We start from the raw sequence: 24,855 nt of genomic DNA, 5'->3' as shown, positions 1-24,855 counted from the left end.
GTATAAAGACCTTGAAATCCAAACATTGTTCCAGTACAAAAAACAGAAGGAAACAATTCTGGTCATTTACATTTAGTCTGGCAATACCTTCAATGCAAGATCCACGTTCTAATGTTCCACGTTCTAATGATCCACGTTCTAATGCTCCACGTTCTAATGCTCCACGTTCTAATGCTGCACATTCTAATGCTCCACGTTCTAATGCTCCACGTTCTAATGTTCCACACTCTGTTCCACGTTCTAATGTTCCACATTCTAATGTTCCACGCGCTAATGTTCCACGTTCTAATGCTCCACGTTCTAATGTTCCACGCTCTAATGTTCCATGTTCTAATGCTCCACGTTCTAATGTTCCACATTCTAATGTTCCACGTTCTAATGTTCCACGCTCTAATGTTCCACGTTCTAATGTTCCACATTCTAATGTTCCATGCGCTAATGTTCCATGTTCTAATGCTCCACGTTCTAATGTTCCACGTTCTAATGTTCCACGTTCTAATGTTCCACATTCTAATGTTCCACGCGCTAATGTTCCATGTTCTAATGCTCCACGTTCTAATGTTCCACGTTCTAATGTTCCACATTCTAATGTTCCACGCGCTAATGTTCCATGTTCTAATGCTCCACGTTCTAATGATCCACGTTCTAATGATCCACGTTCTAATGTTCCACGTTCTAATGCTCCACGTTCTAATGCTGCACGTTCTAATGTTCCACGTTCTAATGCTCCATGTTCTAATGTTCCACGCTCTAATGTTCCACGTTCTAATGTTCCACATTCTAATGTTCCACGCACTAATGTTCCATGTTCTAATGCTCCACGTTCTAATGTTCCACGTTCTAATGTTCCACGCTCTAATGTTCCACGTTCTAATGTTCCATGCTCTAATGTTCCACGTTCTAATGCTCCACGTTGTAATGCTCCACGTTCTAATGTTCCACGTTCTAATGTTCCACGTTCTAATGTTCCATGCTCTAATGTTCCACGTTCTAATGCTCCACATTCTAATGCTCCACGTTCTAATGTTCCATGTTCTAAAGTTCCACACTCTAATGTTCCACGTTCTAATGTTCCACGCTCTAATGTTCCACGCTCTAATGTTCCACGCTCTATTGCTCCACATTCTAATGCTCCACGTTCTAATGCTCCACGTTCTATTGCTCCACGTTCTAATGCTCCACGTTCTAATGTTCCACGCTCTAATGTTTAAAGCCCTCTTCATATCTGGTGCACCGTTTCTTTTGTCATTGGTTCTGTACCCACTTATTGCTTGAAGTTGTCCTCGTCTTTTACAGATGGCCTCTATTCATACATCCATAAACTACTGGTTCATTCTCCCACGTCCTCACCAGACAGTAGCAACGTTACAAAACAATACATCCTAATGGTTAGAGTGTAGAGGAGGCAGGTAGCCTAGTGGTTAGAGTGTAGAGGGGGCAGGGTAGTCTAGTGGTTAGAGTGTAGAGGTGGCAGGTAGCCTAGTGGTTAGAGTGTAGAGGAGGCAGGTAGCCTAGTGGTTAGAGTGTAGAGGAGGCAGGGTAGCCAAGTGGTTAGAGTGTAGAGGTGGCAGGTAGCCTAGTGGTTAGAGTGTAGAGGAGGCAGGTAGCCTAGTGGTTAGAGTGTAGAGGCGGCAGGTAGCCTAGTGGTTAGAGTGTAGAGGCGGCAGGTAGCCTAGTGGTTAGAGTGTAGAGGCGGCAGGTAGCCTAGTGGTTAGAGTGTAGAGGTGGCAGGTAGCCTAGTGGTTAGAGTGTAGAGGAGGCAGGTAGCCTAGTGGTTAGAGTGTAGAGGCGGCAGGTAGCCTAGTGGTTAGAGTGTAGAGGTGGCAGGGTAGCCTAGTGGTTAGAGTGTAGAGGTGGCAGGTAGCCTAGTGGTTAGAGTGTAGAGGGGGCAGGGTAGTCTAGTGGTTAGAGTGTAGAGGCGGCAGGTAGCCTAGTGGTTAGAGTGTAGAGGTGCCAGGTAGCCTAGTGGTTAGAGTGTAGAGGGGGCAGGGTAGTCTAGTGGTTAGAGTGTAGAGGTGGCAGGGTAGCCTAGTGGTTAGAGTGTAGAGGTGGCAGGTAGCCTAGTGGTTAGAGTGTAGAGGGGGCAGGGTAGTCTAGTGGTTAGAGTGTAGAGGCGGCAGGTAGCCTAGTGGTTAGAGTGTAGAGGTGGCAGGGTAGCCTAGTGGTTAGAGTGTAGAGGTGGCAGGTAGCCTAGTGGTTAGAGTGTAGAGGGGGCAGGGTAGTCTAGTGGTTAGAGTGTAGAGGCGGCAGGTAGCCTAGTGGTTAGAGTGTAGAGGTGGCAGGTAGCCTAGTGGTTAGAGTGTAGAGGGGGCAGGGTAGTCTAGTGGTTAGAGTGTAGAGGTGGCAGGGTAGCCTAGTGGTTAGAGTGTAGAGGGGGCAGGGTAGCCTAGTGGTTAGAGTGTAGAGGAGGCAGGTAGCCTAGTGGTTAGAGTGTAGAGGCGGCAGGTAGCCTAGTGGTTAGAGCAGGTAGCCTAGTGGTTAGAGTGTAGAGGGGGCAGGGTAGCCTAGTGGTTAGAGTGTAGAGGAGGCAGGTAGCCTAGTGGTTAGAGTGTAGAGGCGGCAGGTAGCCTAGTGGTTAGAGCAGGTAGCCTAGTGGTTAGAGTGTAGAGGCGGCAGGTAGCCTAGTGGTTAGAGTGTAGAGGAGGCAGGTAGCCTAGTGGTTAGAGTGTAGAGGAGGCAGGTAGCCTAGTGGTTAGAGTGTAGAGGATGCAGGTAGCCTAGTGGTTAGAGTGTAGAGGAGGCAGGTAGCCTAGTGGTTAGAGTGTAGAGGAGGCAGGTAGCCTAGTGGTTAGAGTGTAGAGGAGGCAGGTAGCCTAGTGGTTAGAGTGTAGAGGAGGCAGGTAGCCTAGTGGTTAGAGTGTAGAGGAGGCAGGTTGCCTAGTGGTTAGAGTGTAGAGGATGCAGGTTGCCTAGTGGTTAGAGTGTAGAGGATGCAGGTAGCCTAGTGGTTAGAGTGTAGAGGAGGCAGGTAGCCTAGTGGTTAGAGTGTAGAGGCGGCAGGTAGCCTAGTGGTTAGAGTGTAGAGGAGGCAGGTAGCCTAGTGGTTAGAGTGTAGAGGAGGCAGGTAGGCTAGTGGTTAGAGTGTAGAGGAGGCAGGTAGCCTAGTGGTTAGAGTGTAGAGGAGGCAGGTAGCCTAGTGGTTAGAGTGTAGAGGTGGCAGGTAGCCTAGTGGTTAGAGTGTAGAGGAGGCAGGTAGCCTAGTGGTTAGAGTGTAGAGGAGGCAGGTAGCCTAGTGGTTAGAGTGTAGAGGAGGCAGGTAGCCTAGTGGTTAGAGTGTAGAGGAGGCAGGTAGCCTAGTGGTTAGAGTGTAGAGGCGGCAGGTAGCCTAGTGGTTAGAGTGTAGAGGAGGCAGGTAGCCTAGTGGTTAGAGTGTAGAGGTGGCAGGTAGCCTAGTGGTTAGAGTGTAGAGGAGGCAGGTAGCCTAGTGGTTAGAGTGTAGAGGAGGCAGGTAGCCTAGTGGTTAGAGTGTAGAGGAGGCAGGTAGCCTAGTGGTTAGAGTGTAGAGGAGGCAGGTAGCCTAGTGGTTAGAGTGTAGAGGCGGCAGGTAGCCTAGTGGTTAGAGTGTAGAGGAGGCAGGTAGCCTAGTGGTTAGAGTGTAGAGGAGGCAGGTAGGCTAGTGGTTAGAGTGTAGAGGAGGCAGGTAGCCTAGTGGTTAGAGTGTAGAGGAGGCAGGTAGCCTAGTGGTTAGAGTGTAGAGGTGGCAGGTAGCCTAGTGGTTAGAGTGTAGAGGAGGCAGGTAGCCTAGTGGTTAGAGTGTAGAGGAGGCAGGTAGCCTAGTGGTTAGAGTGTAGAGGAGGCAGGTAGCCTAGTGGTTAGAGTGTAGAGGAGGCAGGTAGCCTAGTGGTTAGAGTGTAGAGGAGGCAGGTAGCCTAGTGGTTAGAGTGTAGAGGCGGCAGGTAGCCTAGTGGTTAGAGTGTAGAGGAGGCAGGTAGCCTAGTGGTTAGAGTGTAGAGGAGGCAGGTCGGCTAGTGGTTAGAGTGTAGAGGAGGCAGGTAGCCTAGTGGTTAGAGTGTAGAGGAGGCAGGTAGCCTAGTGGTTAGAGTGTAGAGGAGGCAGGTAGCCTAGTGGTTAGAGTGTAGAGGTGGCAGGTAGCCTAGTGGTTAGAGTGTAGATGAGGCAGGTAGCCTAGTGGTTAGAGTGTAGAGGAGGCAGGTAGCCTAGTGGTTAGAGTGTAGAGGAGGCAGGTAGCCTAGTGGTTAGAGTGTAGAGGAGGCAGGTAGCCTAGTGGTTAGAGTGTAGAGGTGGCAGGTAGCCTAGTGGTTAGAGTGTAGAGGAGGCAGGTAGCCTAGTGGTTAGAGTGTTGAGTCAGTAATCCAAAGGTTGCTGGATGGAATCCTTGAGCTGACAAGGTAAAAATCAGTAGTTCTGCCCCTAAGCAAAGCAGTTAACCCACTTCCCTGGGTGCCGATGATGTTGATTAAGGCATCCCCCCGCACCTATCTGTACAACTGACTTGGTATCCCCATTTCCATTCCTTATACACAGACAGAAGCTCCTGGGCATCCCCACCAAGCGGGGGATAAGAAAATAGAAAATAAGTATCATAAAAATCACGCAAAAAGTATCAATGGATTTGGAGTCACACTCAAAATTAAAGTGGAAAACCACACTACAGGCTGATCCAACTTTGATGTAAATGTCCTTAAAACAAGTCAAAATGAGGCTCAGTAGTCTGTGTGGCCTCCACGTGCCTGTATGACCTCCCTACAACGCCTGGGCATGCTCCTGATGAGGTGGCGGATGGTCTCCTGAGGGATCTCCTCCCAGACCTGGACTAAAGCATCCGCCAACTCCTGGACAGTCTGTGGTGCAACGTGGCATTGGTGGATGGAGCGAGACATGATGTCCCAGATGTGCTCAATTGGATTCAGTTCTGGGGAACGGGCGGGCCAGTCCGTAGCATCAATGCCTTCCTCTTGCAGGAACTGCTGACACACTCCAGCCACATGAGGTCTATCATTGTCTTGCATTAGGAGGAATCCAGGGCCAACCGCACCAGCATATGGTCACACAAGGGGTCTGAGGATCTCATCTCGGTACCTAATGGCAGTCAGGCTACCTCTGGCGAGCACATGGAGGGCTGTGCGGCACCCCAAAGAAATGCCACCCCACACCATGACTGACCCACTGCCAAACCGGTCATGCTGGAGGATGTTGCAGGCTGCAGAACGTTCTCCACGGCGTCTCCAGACTCTGTCACGTCTGTCACATGTGCTCAGTGTGAACCTGCTTTCATCTGTGAAGAGCACAGGGCGCCAGTGGCGAATTTGCCAATCTTGGTGTTCTCTGGCAAATGCCAAACGTCCGACACGGTGTTGGGTTGTAGGCACAACCCCCACCTGTGGACGTCGGGCCCTCATACCACCCTCATGGAGTCTGTTTCTGACCGTTTGAACAGACACATGCACATTTGTGGCCTGCTGGAGGTCATTTTGCAGGGCTCTGGCAGTGCTCCTCCTGCTCCTCCTTGCACAAAGGCGGAGGTAGCGGTCCTGCTGCTGGGTTGTTGCCATCCTACGGCCTCCTCCACGTCTCCTGATGTACTGGCCTGTCTCCTGGTAGCGCCTCCATGCTCTGGACACTACGCTGACAGACACAGCAAACCTTCTTGCCACAGCTCGCATTGATGTGTCATCCTGGATGAGCTGCACTACCTGAGCCACTTGTGTGGGTTGTAGACTCCGTCTCATGCTACCACTAGAGTGAAAGCACCGCCAGCATTCAAAAGTGACCAAAACATCAGCCAGGAAGCATAGGAACTGAGAAGTGGTGTGTGGTCCCCACCTGCAGAACCACTCCTTTATTGGGGGGTGTCTTGCTAATTGCCTATAATTTCCACCTGTTGTCTATTCCATTTGCACAACAGCATGTGGAATGTATTGTCAATCAGTGTTGCTTCCTAAGTGGACAGTTTGATTTCACAGAAGTGTGATTGACTTGGAGTTACATTGTGTTGTTTAAGTGTTCCCTTTACTTGCATTTTTTTTGAGCAGTGTATATTTACACCAACAAAAAAAATATATATATACATACACATACACACACACAGTGCCTTCGGAAAGTATTCAGACCCCTTGACTTTTTCCACATTTTGTTAGTTTACAGCCTTATTCTAGAATTAAATAAATAAAAAATCCTCATCAGTCTACATTAAGAACACATTGGCCTCCATCATTCTTAAATGGAAGATCTCCAAGACTCTTCTTAGAGCTGGTCGCCCGACCAAACTGAGCAATCAGGGGAGAGAAGGGTCTTGGTCAGGGAGGTGACCAAGAACCCAATGGTCACTCTGAAAGAGCCCTAGAGTTCCTCTGTGGTGATGGGAGAACCGTCCAGAAGGACGACAATCGCTGCAGCACTCCACCAATCAGGCCTTTATGGTAGAGTGACACTCCTCAGTACAAGGTACAAAGACTCTCAGACCATGAGAAACATGATTTTCTGGTCTGATGAAACCAAGAATGAACTCCTTGGCTTGAATGCCAAGCGTCACGTCTGGAGGAAACCTGGCACCATCCCTACGGTGAAGCATGGTGGTGGCAGCATCATGCTTTGGGGATGTTTTTCAGAGGCAGGGACTGGGAGACTAGTCAGGATGGAGGGAAAGATGAATGGAGCAAAGTACAGAGAGATCCTTGATGAAAACCTGCTCAAGACCTCAGACTGGGGCGAAGCAGCCAAGACAATGCTGGAGTGGTTTTGGGACAAGTCTCTGAATGTCATTGAGTGACCCAGCCAGAGCCCGGACATAAATCTGATCGAACATCTCTGGGGAGACCTGAAAATAGCCGAACAGTGACACTCCCCATCCAACCAGACAGAGCTTGAGAGAATCTGCAGAGAAGAATGGGAGAAACTCCCCAAATACAGGTGTGCCAAGCTTATAGCGTCATACCCAAGAAGACTCCAGGCTGTAATCGCTGCCAAAGGTGCTTCAGTAAAGTACTGAGTAAAGGGTCTGAAAACTTCTGTAAATGTCATGTTTCCACACCACTCGGGAGCCCATAGAAAGTTCTAGAACGTTTTCATGAACATTTAACTTTCCAATAGATTATAAAGAAAATATTTATTAAATAAAGAGTTCTTATGAACATATAACTTTATACATTAGAAAGAATGTAATTCTATGTGCAAAGCAATTACCTTCTTCAGGTCTTAACTCAATTAATGAAATGTAATTTGTGTTTTGGAGAACATGTCCAAATATATGCACAATTTATGTTAGAAGGTTTCCCCCTGCTGGATAACAAATGTAATAACATATTCATAACTTTTTACCTCCAACCAGATCGCTCCTTGAGGGACATTATTCTGGAATGTATATATTACTGAAATTTAACGGAAGAAAGCTTGGTTGCTCCCTCACAATTTAAAAAAAATATCAAATGAAGTAAAATAAATTAACTTTAAAAATCAATGCAAAAAAAAATACTGTTGTAATAACTTGTCTATATTCATGGACTTAAAGGACCTTTTCTGAGATAAAGAAGGGGAAACTATTATCCACATTGTTTATGTGACTGTGGTTATTTTGGACTTAAGAAATGCCATTTTTAATTTCGTTACTAAGATGTATTTACCATGAAATATGTAATATTTTATTATTCAAATGAAAACGAATGAATTAGTCTTTAATTTCTTCATATTCTCCAGTCAATTTGATATACACTCAAACAAATACTTCAAATCTGTCCCCAAATGCAAATATAGTTTTACTTGAAATCCAATATTGAATAAAATCTCTAGAATTAGTCAATAACAAAATAAAAACGCTGTTTTCAACTCTATCATAGGTTCATACATTCGTAACCCCTGACCTTATTTGTATTTATTTTAGGTACTTTAACTTTTGAAACTCAATTCATGTGTAGATAATTATATATTTCACCATTTATTTAACCAGGTAGGCTCGTTGAGAACACCTTTATTTAATCAGGTAGGCTAGTGGAGAACACCTTTATTTAACCAGGTAGGCTAGTTGAGAACACCTTTATTTAACCAGGTAGGCTCGTTGAGAACACCTTTATTTAACCAGGTAGGCTCGTTGAGAACACCTTTATTTAACCAGGTAGGCTCGTTGAGAACACCTTTATTTAACCAGGTAGGCTAGTTGAGAACACCTTTATTTAACCAGGTAGGCTCGTTGAGAACACCTTTATTTAACCAGGTAGGCTCGTTGAGAACACCTTTATTTAACCAGGTAGGCTAGTTGAGAACACCTTTATTTAACCAGGTAGGCTCGTTGAGAACACCTTTATTTAACCAGGTAGGCTCGTTGAGAACACCTTTATTTAACCAGGTAGGCTCGTTGAGAACACCTTTATTTAACCAGGTAGGCTAGTTGAGAACACCTTTATTTAACCAGGTAAGCTAGTTGAGAACACCTTTATTTAACCAGGTAGGCTAGTTGAGAACACCTTTATTTAACCAGGTAGGCTAGTTGAGAACACCTTTATTTAACCAGGTAGGCTAGTTGAGAACACCTTTATTTAACCAGGTAGGCTAGTTGAGAACACCTTTATTTAACCAGGTAGGCCAGTTGAGAACACCTTTATTTAACCAGGTAGGCTAGTTGAGAACACCTTTATTTAACCAGGTAGGCTAGTTGAGAACACCTTTATTTAACCAGGTAGGCTAGTTGAGAACACCTTTATTTAACCAGGTAGGCTAGTTGAGAACACCTTTATTTAACCAGGTAGGCTAGTTGAGAACACCTTTATTTAACCAGGTAGGCCAGTTGAGAACACCTTTATTTAACCAGGTAGGCTAGTTGAGAACACCTTTATTTAACCAGGTAGGCTAGTTGAGAACACCTTTATTTAACCAGGTAGGCGAGTTGAGAACACCTTTATTTAACAAGGTAGGCTAGTTGAGAACACCTTTATTTAACCAGGTAGGCTAGTTGAGAACACCTTTATTTAACCAGGTAGGCCAGTTGAGAACACCTTTATTTAACCAGGTAGGCCAGTTGAGAACACCTTTATTTAACCAGGTAGGCTAGTTGAGAACACCTTTATTTAACCAGGTAGGCTAGTTGAGAACACCTTTATTTAACCAGGTAGGCTAGTTGAGAACACCTTTATTTAACCAGGTAGGCTAGTTGAGAACACCTTTATTTAACCAGGTAGACTAGTTGAGAACACCTTTATTTAACCAGGTAGGCTAGTTGAGAACACCTTTATTTAACCAGGTAGGCCAGTTGAGAACACCTTTATTTAACCAGGTAGGCGAGTTGAGAACACCTTTATTTAACCAGGTAGGCCAGTTGAGAACACCTTTATTTAACCAGGTAGGCCAGTTGAGAACACCTTTATTTAACCAGGTAGGCTAGTTGAGAACACTTTTATTTAACCAGGTAGGCTAGTTGAGAACACCTTTATTTAACCAGGTAGGCTAGTTGAGAACACCTTTATTTAACCAGGTAGGCCAGTTGAGAACACCTTTATTTAACCAGGTAGGCTAGTTGCGAACACCTTTATTTAACCAGGTAGGCTAGTTGAGAACACCTTTATTTAACCAGGTAGGCTAGTTGAGAACACCTTTATTTAACCAGGTAGGCTAGTTGAGAAAACCTTTATTTAACCAGGTAGGCTAGTTGAGAACACCTTTATTTAACCAGGTAGGCTAGTTGCGACCACCTTTATTTAACCAGGTAGGCCAGTTGAGAACACCTTTATTTAACCAGGTAGGCTAGTTGCGACCACCTTTATTTAACCAGGTAGGCTAGTTGCGACCACCTTTATTTAACCAGGTAGGCTAGTTGCGACCACCTTTATTTAACCAGGTAGGCCAGTTGAGAACACCTTTATTTAACCAGGTAGGCTAGTTGCGACCACCTTTATTTAACCAGGTAGGCTAGTTGCGACCACCTTTATTTAACCAGGTAGGCTAGTTGAGAACACCTTTATTTAACCAGGTAGGCTAGTTGAGAACACCTTTATTTAACCAGGTAGGCTCATTGAGAACACCTTTATTTAACCAGGTAGGCTAGTTGAGAACACCTTTATTTAACCAGGTAGGCTCATTGAGAACACCTTTATTTAACCAGGTAGGCTAGTTGAGAACACCTTTATTTAACCAGGTAGGCTCATTGAGAACACCTTTATTTAACCAGGTAGGCTAGTTGCGACCACCTTTATTTAACCAGGTAGGCTAGTTGCGACCACCTTTATTTAACCAGGTAGGCTAGTTGAGAACACCTTTATTTAACCAGGTAGGCTAGTTGAGAACACCTTTATTTAACCAGGTAGGCTCATTGAGAACACCTTTATTTAACCAGGTAGGCTAGTTGAGAACACCTTTATTTAACCAGGTAGGCTCATTGAGAACACCTTTATTTAACCAGGTAGGCTAGTTGAGAACACCTTTATTTAACCAGGTAGGCTCATTGAGAACACCTTTATTTAACCAGGTAGGCTAGTTGCGACCACCTTTATTTAACCAGGTAGGCTAGTTGAGAACACCTTTATTTAACCAGGTAGGCTAGTTGCGACCACCTTTATTTAACCAGGTAGGCTAGTTGCGACCACCTTTATTTAACCAGGTAGGCTAGTTGAGAACACCTTTATTTAACCAGGTAGGCTAGTTGAGAACACCTTTATTTAACCAGGTAGGCTCATTGAGAACACCTTTATTTAACCAGGTAGGCTAGTTGAGAACACCTTTATTTAACCAGGTAGGCTCATTGAGAACACCTTTATTTAACCAGGTAGGCTAGTTGAGAACACCTTTATTTAACCAGGTAGGCTCATTGAGAACACCTTTATTTAACCAGGTAGGCTAGTTGCGACCACCTTTATTTAACCAGGTAGGCTACGACCACCTTTATTTAACCAGGTAGGCTAGTTGAGAACACCTTTATTTAACCAGGTAGGCTAGTTGAGAACACCTTTATTTAACCAGGTAGGCTAGTTGAGAACACCTTTATTTAACCAGGTAGGCTAGTTGAGAACACCTTTATTTAACCAGGTAGGCTCATTGAGAACACCTTTATTTAACCAGGTAGGCTAGTTGAGAACACCTTTATTTAACCAGGTAGGCTCATTGAGAACACCTTTATTTAACCAGGTAGGCTAGTTGCGACCTGGCCAAGATAAAGCAAAGCAGTGCGACAAAAAAAAGGAAGAAGAAAATACAACTAGCTTCAGGTTATCTTGTGTGCAAATACAAATAGTTCTGAGATTTTTTATGTTCACTTTAACAGAAGGTGACCTCAGCTAGGAGCGAAAGAGCAGCGAGGTTTCCCAGGTCTCGCCTTCCTTTCGTCTTTCTTCCGAACCAAGTCATTTGCCCGGTTGTCGTAGGTCCCCTTCTTGATTCTCCTCAGGTAGCTCTCCTTCTGTTTCTCATGGGTATTGTCCATGTTCAGTCTCACCTTGATTCATAACAGGTGTCATGACTGTCCTGATCAGGTCAGGTTACAGGAGACCACAACCCTACAGATTATCTCTCAACCCCAACAGAGGAGGAGAGATCTAGGGGTCTGAAGATGTGGGGGTTTTATGACCCTCAAGCCCCTGGTAAATCTCAGGCCACCAACACATTCCTTTGTCCTGTTACTATGGAGAACCAGCCTCAGAACATTAAACATGAAATAAAGGGACTTTGGTACAATGGTTTCTGTCAGCCACAATGGTGGTCATGACGATAGATGGAATATGAAAATGTATGTCATTTGGTGGTCATGACGATAGATGGAATATGAAAACGTATGTCATTTGGTGGTCATGACGATAGATGGAATGTGAAAACGTATGTCATTTGGTGGTCATGACGATAGATGGAATGTGAAAACGTATGTCATTTGGTGGTCATGACGATAGATGGAATGTGAAAATGTATGTCATTTGGTGGTCATGACGATAGATGGAATGTGAAAATGTATGTCATTTGGTGGTCATGACGATAGATGGAATGTGAAAATGTATGTCATTTGGTGGTCATGACGATAGATGGAATGTGAAAATGTATGTCATTTGGTGGTCATGACGATAGATGGAATGTGAAAATGTATGTCATTTGGTGGTCATGACGATAGATGGAATATGAAAATGTATGTCATTTGGTGGTCATGACGATAGATGGAATGTGAAAATGTATGTCATTTGGTGGTCATGACGATAGATGGAATGTGAAAATGTATGTCATTTGGTGGTCATGACGATAGATGGAATATGAAAATGTTTGGCATTTGGTGGTCATGACGATAGATGTAATATGGAAATGTCATTTGGTGGTCATGACGATAGAGGGAATATGAAAATGTAATTTTTGTTTTGTTTTGTTATTATCCAGTTACCTCCACAATCTCGTTCTGAACGTTGTATAGTCCGTGAGTCTGCAGGGACCCGGGTCTCACCAATGAGTTCGGACCCGGGTCTCACCAATGAGTTCGGACCCGGATCTCACCAATGAGTTCGGACCACACCAATCTTAGTTGAATATTTATTTACTAAAAAGCTAAAATGATGATAAAAGATACACATTATAGGCTATTGATTAGAACTTAGTATAGCGGGCCAACACACTATGGCGCGTGTTACCCAAAATGGGGATTTCAAAGAGAGTCAAAGAAAAAAGAAAGTACACGAGAAATATACATTTGGGTGAATTTGTCAGCTATGCTATTCTAATCCAAGCCTTGCCCCAAACTGCTGCTCTTATGGGTCAGAATATAATGATGTAATTACGTGGGGAGGATCTCAGAGGATTCTCTGCGTGGACCGTTCAGGGGACAGTTCAGCTGCTCGATGACGCACTTCTCCGGCGCACCTTTCTGGTCGTCCTCCCGATGTCAGTGTCCTTTTGGCTTAGGAGTCTGTTCCCTCGCCCTTGCTCTGGAGGGGTTTTCTGAGGATAGACCGCTCACAGCGTTGGAATGAAACAGTGTAGATACCAAGAATCGATGGAAGATGGAGGTTAGGTTGTTCGACTTGAATTCACCGCTTAGACACAGCTACTCATCCGTAGCTTGGGTAGAAAAAAGATTTATTTGTCTTCAAACTTGTGTTATGTTCTGGGTTCGTTGACTTTTTAGACCTTGGCTGCAGTTTGGGTCACGTAGTCTTCTCTGTAAATTATTTTCTCACAGGTTTTATACCTCGTGGGCGTAACCGCCAGAAGTGGGCGTAAACGCCAGAAGTGAGCGTAACTGCCTTTAGGGCAATTCTCTGGGCGTACCAAGTTAAGAGCAAGGTCTAGGCTTTTCTCAAATCCAGTTTTAGACAACAACATTTCATCTTTACCAAAACATTCCCTTTGGTTTGGACATTTTCCATACAATGTACAATGTATAAACATCAAACATATACTAGGAAAACTGTTGATGTTACAATGTTTTCCTAATAACGTCATCTATTAACCTTTAATTAGCGGCTGTTGTAAAATCGATATTCTGATATTCCTTGAGTTAATTTGGGAAAAGAAACTCAATAAAAACTAGTTTTCCCATGGTGCCCCAGGTTAATGAGTTAATAATTGCTTGATTCAGTTAATCATTCGATGAACAACAGTCGTCACATTAACTAATACAACGTCACGAATAAATGACACAGGAATAAATGCAATTATATTTCATATTACAAATACACGTCTTACATATCTCTTGGAGGGAAAATAAATGAACAGCTGACATTTTTACATGGTCAAAAACCTCCACGTCCTTCTCAGCCCTGAAGCCCGTGCATGAAGGTGGTCCTCAAAGGTGGTCCTCAATGGTGGTCCTCAAAGGTGGTCCTCAAAGGTGGTCCTCAAAGGTGGTCCTCAAAGGCGGTCCTCAAAGGTGGTCCTCAATGGTGGTCCTCAAAGGCGGTCCTCAAAGGCGGTCCAGACAGCTTCCACCAGATCAGGTGGAGTTTCAGTGATCTGAAAGTACGTTACACAAAAATAGCAATCGACAAACACTAATTTAAAATCACACATTTTGAAAGACTACAGTATGTGTGTAATGGCTGTTGGAAGGAGTGGAGGACCAAGGTGCAGCGTGGTACGTATTCATGCTTTTATTTAGAACTGAACACTGAATAACAAAACAACAAAGTGAATGAACGAAACCGAAACAGTTCTGTCTGGTGCAGAAAGACACAAAACAGCCCACAAAACCCATGTGGGAAAAAGCTACCCAAGACTGGTTCTCAATCAGAGACAACAATAGACATCTGCCTCTGATTGAAAACCACACCCTGCCAAACAAAAAAGAAATACAAAACATAGAATGCCCACCCTAGTTACACCCTGGACAGGGAGGGCGACCCTGGCAGCGCCGGACAGGAGGGCGACCTGGCAGCGCCGGACAGGAGGGCGACAGGAGGGCCCTGGCAGCGCCCGGACAGGAGGGCAGGACCCTGGCAGCGCCGGACAGGGAGGGCGACCCTGGCAGCGCCGGACAGGAGACCTGGTTCTGGGAACAGGCACTGGACTCACCAGGCTGGGGAGACCTACTGGAGACCTGTTCCGTGGAGGAGGCTTCGGATAGACCGGGCTATGGGGAGCACTGGAAATCTGGTGCGTAGCCTTGGCACCACTCTTCCAGGCTGAATGGAATAGCCCGGCACGTGCAGGGAGCTGGAACAGGCCGCACTGGGTTCTCCTGGCGAACTGGGAAAACCGTGCTTAGAGCGAGGTCTGGAGAGCAGGGCTAGCACCATCCGTCCTGGCTGGATCCTCACCCTAGCCCGCCAGATGCGGGGAGCTGGAATGTAGCGCACCGGGCTCAGAACGCATACTGGAGATCTGTAGCGCCAAGCTGGCACAAGACGTGCAGGGCAAGGGAGGCGCACAGAAGGCCTGGTGAAAGATTCTACATAAGATATACCCATTAAGATCTATGCTGTCCTAAAAGGTGAAAGATTCTACATAAGATATACCCATTAAGATCTATGCTGTCCTAAAAGGTGAAAGTCTTACACATTTTTTATATCAATGTAAATGTCTGATTTTGGGGAAAACCTTTTTGAACAGGACCCATGTTTTTGACATGAAGGATATCATTTGTTAACTATTGCAATGATAAATGACCATTGAAATGATTGTGAATTTTTTTTATTCTTGTTTGCCAAATAAAAATTCCAGAATTCTACACCAAAATTACAAATATTTTGATTTGTTAAGAAATTATCCATAGTGAATAACAAAAATAATATATTCCTGAATCATTGGGATATTTATCTGAGTGAATACAATTTATTTTTTATTTTTTATTTCACCTTTATTTAACCAGGTAGGCTAGTTGAGAACAAGTTCTCATTTGCAACTGCGACCTGGCCAAGATAAAGCATAGCAGTGTGAACAGACAACACAGAGTTACACATGGAGTAAACAATTAGCAAGTCAATAACACAGTAGAAAGAAAAAAAAAAAAAAAATGGGCAGTCTATATACAGTGTGCAAAAGGCATGAGGAGGTAGGACACATTGCACACATTTGTTTTATTTTGTTGTATGTATTGAGGATTTTCTTGTTTATACCCGTGTTTTGTTAGACATGTTAGATGTAGGGGCGTTTTTAAATTGAATCTTTAGTTAACTAGGCAAGTCAGTTAAGAAGAAATTATTATTTACAATGACGGTCTACTTAAATTGTTGATTGCTGAAACTTTCGTATAAATGAATAAAATATAAAGATGATATGCTAGTTAAATAAAGGTTAAATAAAGATAACTCCAATATAAGTGTTTTTTCTCAAAGTTTCCGGGATGTCACGTAATCCCACTTATATCAGTGCACTCTTAACAACGTAAGCATTACGAAACATCTATTCGATCAAATAAACCTCACGTGGTAAATAACTCATTCATTTAAAAAAAAAATGTATTGTATTTATTGTCGTGAAACCAAATTTCGACACTTTCTCTCATTGACCTACATAACAAAAAAAAAAAAAAAAAAACTCCTTGTTTAGTGGATAGAAACATCGCCTCCAGCAGCTGGAAGCAGAGATTTGAAATCGTCCGCCGAGTTGGACCTCTCGCTTCCCGTAGCCACAGATAGAGAACACCTCTGGTGCGGCTGTGTGACGCCGGTCGGCCATTTTGGGAAGGTTTGTTCAACGACGAGCTGCTGGCTACCGACAACACCGACCAGGGACGAACACATCAAAAGGAACTGAACAACAACAAAAATACGTTTTTTTTTTTTTTTAAATAAAATAAAAAACTTTACTTTGAAAAGAAACAAAACATCGTTCAATATGGGTCCACCAGGAGACAACCCACGTCGTGTGTCCTCTGAAAGAACGGAGGATTTCAGTTGGTTTGTCAATTTATCTTGACATGGCATGTAAAGGTTAGTTAGTGGTTGTGACGACTGAAGGAAAAGCACCAAAAAAAGAAGAAAAAAACCCAGCGCAGATAAATAGTTAATAATTCAACTTCAACGGGGTGAAAGAAATTATTATTTTTAATTTTTTTCGAAAAACACGTTTGTTTTGTCTGTATAAAAAAAATTTTTTTTTTTTTTTTGTAAAATCTAGTCGGTTCTCTCTACGGGAATTACTAACCAGCATGATGATATTGAAGCAAAATGTCATTTAAAATGCCGAGATACAACAGTTAGGTAGTGAAGCGGACAAGTCATTCCACATTAAACACCGAACAAGCCACTCCGCGGAAATGTAACACGAAACATGGGACTTTGTCAGCTAACTTAAACCCGCACGACTATATAGGCCTCCAATTTTACATCCGACTAATACAAATGATGTAGCTAGTTTAGTTGACCCACTAACTAGTTAGTGTTGAAAGTGTACGCCGCTTAGTCTTAACTAGTTCACGTTTTTAACTTTTTGTCAACTAAAAAAAATATATAGTCACGCTATGAGTATCGACAACGGAAGTAAACAAGGCCGCGGACCAGTTCAATGGCATTAAGAAACACCCCGGGAGATGTTAAAATACTCTCAACTCTCAAGCCATCGGCTTCTGGCATCCACATTGACTTGTCATGATGCTTTTCTATACATGTCCCTCAGTTATTCAGGAACACGTTCATAACGCGGTCTCTGCCGAGAAATAAAAAAAAACACAAGCGAAACGGCGTCAATCATGGACGAAGCTTTGAGTTTGAGAAGACACGAATAAAATTGTCTTGCTTTTTGTTTTGTGTAGTAATCTCCTATTTCACTAGCGAGAAGTAGTGTCGGTATGGGTTTGGGAAATGGCTATCCTTTCTGTTAGTAGTTGTCGTCAGTAACCTAAAGGAAAAGGTGTACTTCTCATTTTTAATTTGCTCATTTGTTTTCACTAGGCAAATGTGTTAGAATTCAAGTTCATTTGGTCTGTATTCAAATGTCATACTTTTAATCACAGCATGGCTTCTTGAGTAATTACTAAAACAAATGTAGCCAAATATTGATTCAAGAACCCCCGCTCCCCCTCCTGAGCATAAACTATTTTAAATAAACAAAATGACATAGCTTGCTATTTCATTTGTTCCTCCTTAAGTTGGTAGTTATTTCAAAAGAGCTAGTGTAGAATAATTTTGATTTCTCGTTCTGTAAAAGGTAGCTAACGAGCAACATATAGACAACTCGAAAGTATAGTCAAAAATATTCTGTAATTAGAGAAGACACCTAGCATCAAAATCTAATCATGGGGACCCAACCTGGAGAAGAAACCAAACTAGAGATCGACTCCGTGCTCAGATTCGAAAGAAAAGGAATCTTTGGCAGACCAGTTTGACTTCAAGATCTACATAGCCTTTGTGTTCAAGGACAAGGTGAGTATTATGGAGGAAGCAACGAGGTTCTACTTCCCCAGAGTCCCATTTAACTCGTGGAGACCATTTTGTTTCTGCCTGCAGTTTGAAATTTTTTGCTAACTAGCGTTGGCACGTATAACTCAGGCAACATCTAGTTAGCATTGGCTCACAAAACTACCTCTTAACGTCCTTCACACTGCGACCCAGAGACATCAACAAATCCCTTACGTGTCTCTTCCATTTCCTCTCTTTCGGCTCCTTCCTATGGCAGAAATCGTCTGCACGGTTATTGTTATTGTCTCTTCCCTGTCCTCTCTGCTCCTTCAGAAGAAGAAGTCTGCGCTGTTCGAGGTAGCTGAAGTGGTACCAGTGATGACCAACAACTATGAAGACAATATCCTGAAAGGTGTGCAGGCTTCCAGCTACTCCCTCCAGAGTTCCATGGAACTTCTGCAGAAAGATGTCGTGCAGTTGCACGCCCCACGCTACCAATCAATGCGCAGGGTAAGTCAAGAACCCGGGTTCCTTCCGTTGGGCAAACCTACCAAAACCATGTGCGTACACCGCCACGGGCACAGTCGGGCTTTCCTTCATGTTGTTAGGTTCTATTTCTCAGAGTTAAAAACTCTACGGACGTTACGAAAGCTTAACCAAGTTTATTCTTCCCAGAGGATCAATACAACTGCATTAGACAAACATTTTCACACAAGCACTGATATTTAACCTCTCCTCATAGGCTGAGTCTCCTCCTACCCATCTGTACAAACACTGTTATTTAACCTCTCCTCATATGCTGAGTCTCCTACCCATCTGTACAAACACTGATATTTAACCTCTCCTCATAGGCTGAGTCTCCTCGTACCCATCTGTACAAACACTGTTATTTAACCTCTCCTCATAGGCTGAGTGTCCTCGTACCCATCTGTACAAACACTGTTATTTAACCTCTCCTCATAGGCTGAGTCTCCTCCTACCCATCTGTACAAACATTGTGTCTTTACTGCTAGGCAGGATACCAAGTGATACGGGCCATAAACTGGTATTTCCTCCTTAAGGTGACCTGACCTCAACCCCCTCCATCACTAATCCATGGCTCTCTCCCCTTATCGATGCCTGCCACATGTACTCACTTCCCTGTACTCAACACATTCCAAGCTTAGTGCTACACTATATACCTTCCCTCCTATAACCATTACCTTCTGGTGTAGACCCTCCACTATATACCTTCCTATAACCATTACCTTCTGGTGGAGACCCTCCACTATATACCTTCCTATAACCATTACCTTCTGGTGTAGACCCTACACTATATACCTTCCTCCTACAGATAACCATTACCTTCTGGTGTAGACCCTCCACTATATACCTTCCTCCTATAACCATTACCTTCTGGTGGAGACCCTCGACTATATACCTTCCTCCTATAACCATTACCTTCTGGTGTAGACCCTCCACTATATACCTTCCTCCTATAACCATTACCTTCTGGTGGAGACCCTCCACTATATACCTTCCTATAACCATTACCTTCTGGTGGAGACCCTCCACTATATACCTTCCTCTATAACCATTACCTTCTGGTGTAGACCCTCCACTATATACCTTCCTCCTATAACCATTACCTTCTGGTGTAGACCCTCTAAACCTCAGCACTCCCTCGGTGACATGAATAGGTATATTTTCAATCCAACAATGTCAACAGTGAATGTTCCTCATTTCTACTAGCATGACTCACATTGTAGCGCTTCAGCCAGCCTGCCACATTGTCTGTTGTCCTTGGGTAGACACTGACAGTGACCTGGCTGTCTGTACACTACTGGCTGGTGTTCATTTCCCACCCTGCTCGGGGAAACCGTGCCGTTTGTTAGCCTACAGGTGAAATAAGTTATGATGAACACCACGTGGTGGTGAAAGTGCATGTTGATGAGTTCGATGCCCGACTGCCGTTTGACAAATAAATAATCTCATCATGTAGACTAGCCTACCCACACGATCTGTGAACTGTTGGCTAGAGCGCACATACCAAGGAGGTTACTATTTAACACAGCAGTTTTTGTGACATCTATCCATATTGTTAAATGTGAACACTTAATTCAGTACATGGGGGTCATAATTTTGTGCACTGTCATTGTTTTGTGCCCCATGTCATTGTTTTGTGCCCCATGTCATTGTTTTGTGCTCTATGTCATTGTTTTGTGCACCATGTCATTGTTTTGTGCACCATGTCATTGTTTTGTGCACCATGTCATTGTTTTGTGCACCATGTCATTGTTTTGTGCCCCATGTCATTGTTTTGTGCCTTATGTCATTGTTTTGTGCTCTATGTCATTGTTTTGTGCACTGTGTCATTGTTTTGTGCTCTATGTCATTGTTTTGTGCTCTATGTCATTGTTTTGTGCTCTATGTCATTGTTTTGTGCCCATGTCATTGTTTTGTGCACCATGTCATTGTTTTGTGCCCCATGTCATTGTTTTGTGCACCATGTCATTCAATGTCATTGTTTTGTGCACCATGTCATTGTTTTGTGCACTGTGTCATTGTTTTGTGCACCGTGTCATTGTTTTGTGCACCGTGTCATTGTTTTGTGCACCGTGTCATTGTTTTGTGCACCGTGTCATTGTTTTGTGCACCGTGTCATTGTTTTGTGCACCGTGTCATTGTTTTGTGCACTATGTCATCGCACACTGATTTTTATCAGCATCAAGTCGGTTTTGGTGGAGACACCACTGGTGGGAAAATGTTGAATTATTCACATGGAAATCTGTGGCTAAATTGACGGGAACCCAGTGGTCCTTTGGACCAGAGCCGTCGGTAGGTGCTGTTTATTGACTGTGTCGTTCCTCTGTTGTTGTTGTTGTTGCAGGATGTCATAGGATGCACCCAGGAGATGGACTTCATCCTGTGGCCGCGCAACGACATAGAGAAGATAGTCTGTCTCTTGTTCTCCAGATGGAAGGGGCTGAGGAAGAACCCTTCAGGCCTGTTCAGGTAAAACGTTTAGCGTCCTTCACCAAATGGCTACACACCTGGGTCCTATTCACTACGCCCCTGAATTCAAATGTAATGTATATATTATTTTATTTGACCTTTATTTAACCAGGCAAGTCAGTTAAGAACATGTTCTCGTTTTCAATGACGGACTAGGAACAGTGGGTTAACTGGTCTAGGAACAGTGGGTTAACTGGTCTAGGAACAGTGGGTTAACTGGTCTAGGAACAGTGGGTTAACTGGTCTAGGAACAGTGGGTTAACTGGTCTAGGAACAGTGGGTTAACTGGTCTAGGAACAGTGGGTTAACTGGTCTAGGAACAGTGGGTTAACTGGTCTAGGAACAGTGGGTTAACTGGTCTAGGAACAGTGGATTAACTGGTCTAGGAACAGTGGGTTAACTGGTCTAGGAACAGTGGGTTAACTGGTCTAGGAACAGTGGGTTAACTGGTCTAGGAACAGTGGGTTAACTGGTCTAGGAACAGTGGGTTAACTGGTCTAGGAACAGTGGGTTAACTGGTCTAGGAACAGTGGGTTAACTGGTCTAGGAACAGTGGGTTAACTGGTCTAGGAACAGTGGGTTAACTGGTCTAGGAACAGTGGGTTAACTGGTCTAGGAACAGTGGGTTAACTGGTCTAGGAACAGTGGGTTAACTGGTCTAGGAACAGTGGGTTAACTGGTCTAGGAACAGTGGGTTAACTGGTCTAGGAACAGTGGGTTAACTGGTCTAGGAACAGTGGGTTAACTGGTCTAGGAACAGTGGGTTAACTGGTCTAGGAACAGTGGGTTAACTGGTCTAGGAACAGTGGGTTAACTGGTCTAGGAACAGTGGGTTAACTGGTCTAGGAACAGTGGGTTAACTGGTCCTAGGAACAGTGGGTTAACTGGTCTAGGAACAGTGGGTTAACTGGTCTAGGAACAGTGGGTTAACTGGGTCTAGGAACAGTGGGTTAACTGGTCTAGGAACAGTGGGTTAACTGGTCTAGGAACAGTGGGGTTAACTGGTCTAGGAACAGTGGGGTTAACTGGTCTAGGAACAGTGGGGTTAACTGGTCTAGGAACAGTGGGGTTAACTGGTCTAGGAACAGTGGGGTTAACTGGTCTAGGAACAGTGGGGTTAACTGGTCTAGAACAGTGGGGTTAACTGGTCTAGGAACAGTGGGGTTAACTGGTCTAGGAACAGTGGGGTTAACTGGTCTAGGAACAGTGGGGTTAACTGGTCTAGGAACAGTGGGGTTAACTGGTCTAGGAACAGTGGGGTTAACTGGTCTAGGAACAGTGGGGTTAACTGGTCTAGGAACAGTGGGGCACTGGTCTAGGAACAGTGGGGTTAACTGGTCTAGGAACAGTGGGGTTAACTGGTCTAGGAACAGTGGGGGTCTAACTGGTCTAGGAACAGTGGGGTTAACTGGTCTAGGAACAGTGGGGTTAACTGGTCTAGAACAGTGGGGTTAACTGGTCTAGGAACAGTGGGTTAACTGGTCTAGGAACAGTGGGGTTAACTGGTCTAGGAACAGTGGGGTTAACTGGTCTAGGAACAGTGGGGTTAACTGGTCTAGGAACAGTGGGGTTAACTGGTCTAGGAACAGTGGGGTTAACTGGTCTAGGAACAGTGGGGTTAACTGGTCTAGGAACAGTGGGGTTAACTGGTCTAGGAACAGTGGGGTTAACTGGTCTAGGAACAGTGGGGTTAACTGGTCTAGGAACAGTGGGGTTAACTGGTCTAGGAACAGTGGGGTTAACTGGTCTAGGAACAGTGGGGTTAACTGGTCTAGGAACAGTGGGGTTAACTGGTCTAGGAACAGTGGGGTTAACTGATCTAGGACAGGTGGGTTAACTGGTCTAGGAACAGTGGGGTTAACTGGTCTAGGAACAGTGGGGTTAACTGGTCTAGGAACAGTGGGGTTAACTGGTCTAGGAACAGTGGGGTTGACTGGTCTAGGAACAGTGGGGTTAACTGGTCTAGGAACAGTGGGGTTAACTGGTCTAGGAACAGTGGGGTTAACGGGTCTAGGAACAGGGGTTAACTGGTCTAGGAACAGGGGGTTAACTGGTCTAGGAACAGTGGGGTTAACTGGTCTAGGGAACAGTGGGGTTAACTGGTCTAGGAACAGGTGGGGGTTAGCTGGTCTAGGAACAGTGGGGTTAACTGGTCTAGGAACAGTGGGGTTAACTGGTCTAGGAACAGTGGGGTTAACTGGTCTAGGAACAGTGGGGTTAACTGGTCTAGGAACAGGTTAACTGGTCTAGGAACAGTGGGGTTAACTGGTCTAGGAACAGTGGGGTTAACTGGTCTAGGAACAGTGGGGTTAACTGGTCTAGGAACAGTGGGGTTAACTGGTCTAGGAACAGTGGGGTTAACTGGTCTAGGAACAGTGGGGTTAACTGGTCTAGGAACAGTGGGGTTAACTGGTCTAGGAACAGTGGGGTTAACTGGTGTAGGAACAGTGGGGTTAACTGGTCTAGGAACAGTGGGGTAACTGGTGTAGGAACAGTGGGTTAACTGGTGTAGGAACAGTGGGTTAACTGGTGTAGGAACAGTGGGTTAACTGGTGTAGGAACAGTGGGTTAACTGGTGTAGGAACAGTGGGTTAACTGGTGTAGGAACAGTGGGTTAACTGGTGTAGGAACAGTGGGTTAACTGGTGTAGGAACAGTGGGTTAACTGGTGTAGGAACAGTGGGTTAACTGGTGTAGGAACAGTGGGTTAACTGGTGTAGGAACAGTGGGTTAACTGGTGTAGGAACAGTGGGTTAACTGGTGTAGGAACAGTGGGTTAACTGGTGTAGGAACAGTGGGTTAACTGGTCACAGGAACAGTGGGTTAACTGGTCACAGGAACAGTGGGTTAACTGGCCTAGGAACAGTGGGTTAACTGGCCTAGGAACAGTGGGTTAACTGGCCTAGGAACAGTGGGTTAACTGGCCTAGGAACAGTGGGTTAACTGGCCTAGGAACAGTGGGTTAACTGGTCAGGAACAGTGGGTTAACTGGCCTAGGAACAGTGGGTTAACTGGCCTAGGAACAGTGGGTTAATGGCCTAGGAACAGTGGGTTAACTGGCCTAGGAACAGTGGGTTAACTGGCCTAGGAACAGTGGGTTAACTGGCTAGGAACAGTGGGTTAACTGGCCTAGGAACAGTGGGTTAGCTGGCCTAGGAACAGTGGGTTAACTGGCCTAGGAACAGTGGGTTAACTGGCCTAGGAACAGTGGGTTAACTGGCCTAGGAACAGTGGGTTAACTGGCCTAGGAACAGTGGGTTAACTGGCCTAGAACAGTGGGTTAACTGGCCTAGGAACAGTGGGTTAACTGGCCTAGGAACAGTGGGTTAACTGGCCTAGGAACAGTGGGTTAACTGGCCTAGGAACAGTGGGTTAACTGGCCTAGGAACAGTGGGTTAACTGGCCTAGGAACAGTGGGTTAACTGGCCTAGGAACAGTGGGTTAACTGGCCTAGGAACAGTGGGTTAACTGGCCTAGGAACAGTGGGTTAACTGGCCTAGGAACAGTGGGTTAACTGGCCTAGGAACAGTGGGTTAACTGGCCTAGGAACAGTGGGTTAACTGGCCTAGGAACAGTGGGTTAACTGGCCTAGGAACAGTGGGTTAACTGGCCTAGGAACAGTGGGTTAACTGGCCTAGGAACAGTGGGTTAACTGGCCTAGGAACAGTGGGTTAACTGGCCTAGGAACAGTGGGTTAACTGGCCTAGGAACAGTGGGTTAACTGGCCTAGGAACAGTGGGTTAACTGGCCTAGGAACAGTGGGTTAACTGGCCTAGGAACAGTGGAGTTAACTGGCCTAGGAACAGTGGGTTAACTGGCTAGGAACAGTGGGGTTAACTGGCCTAGGAACAGTGGGGTTAACTGGTCTAGGAACAGTGGGGTTAACTGGTCTAGGAACAGTGGGGTTAACTGGTCTAGGAACAGTGGGGTTAACTGGTCTAGGAACAGTGGGTTAACTGGTCTAGGAACAGTGGAACAGTGGGTTAACTGGTCTAGAACAGTGGGTTAACTGGTCTAGGAACAGTGGGGTTAACTGGTCTAGGAACAGTGGGGTTAACTGGTCTAGGAACAGTGGGTTATAACTGCCTGTTCAGGGGCAGAACGGTAGATTTTTACCTTGTCGGTTTGGGGATTCGATCTTCTAACCTTTAAGTTATTAGTCCAACGCTCGAACC

General features: G+C 44.8%; 1 protein-coding gene and 1 long non-coding RNA gene across 2 annotated transcripts in view; both read left to right on the top strand.

The window, feature by feature from the left end:
• Positions 1 to 1,420: 1,420 nt before the first annotated feature.
• On the top strand, positions 1,421 to 4,293 carry LOC127910056 (uncharacterized). Its single transcript, XR_008073823.1, has 4 exons — positions 1,421 to 1,571; positions 1,636 to 1,820; positions 2,642 to 2,840; positions 2,969 to 4,293. It is a non-coding gene; the product is annotated as an uncharacterized LOC127910056 (long non-coding RNA).
• A 9,390-nt stretch (positions 4,294 to 13,683) lies between these two features.
• c20h6orf62 (chromosome 20 C6orf62 homolog) overlaps positions 13,684 to 24,855 on the top strand; it is a 20,620-nt gene continuing 9,448 nt past the window's right edge. Inside the window, 6 exon segments of the mRNA XM_052473172.1 lie at positions 13,684 to 13,869; positions 17,557 to 17,647; positions 17,650 to 17,711; positions 18,021 to 18,197; positions 20,557 to 20,650; positions 20,653 to 20,681. Coding sequence (XP_052329132.1) covers positions 13,684 to 13,869; positions 17,557 to 17,647; positions 17,650 to 17,711; positions 18,021 to 18,197; positions 20,557 to 20,650; positions 20,653 to 20,681 — 639 coding nt within the window.

The sequence above is a fragment of the Oncorhynchus keta genome, chromosome 20 (assembly GCF_023373465.1).
Source record: "Oncorhynchus keta strain PuntledgeMale-10-30-2019 chromosome 20, Oket_V2, whole genome shotgun sequence".
NCBI classification, from domain to species: domain Eukaryota; kingdom Metazoa; phylum Chordata; class Actinopteri; order Salmoniformes; family Salmonidae; genus Oncorhynchus; species Oncorhynchus keta.
The sequence above is the reverse complement of the archived record's forward strand: the minus strand, read 5'-3'. Positions and strand labels throughout refer to the sequence as shown.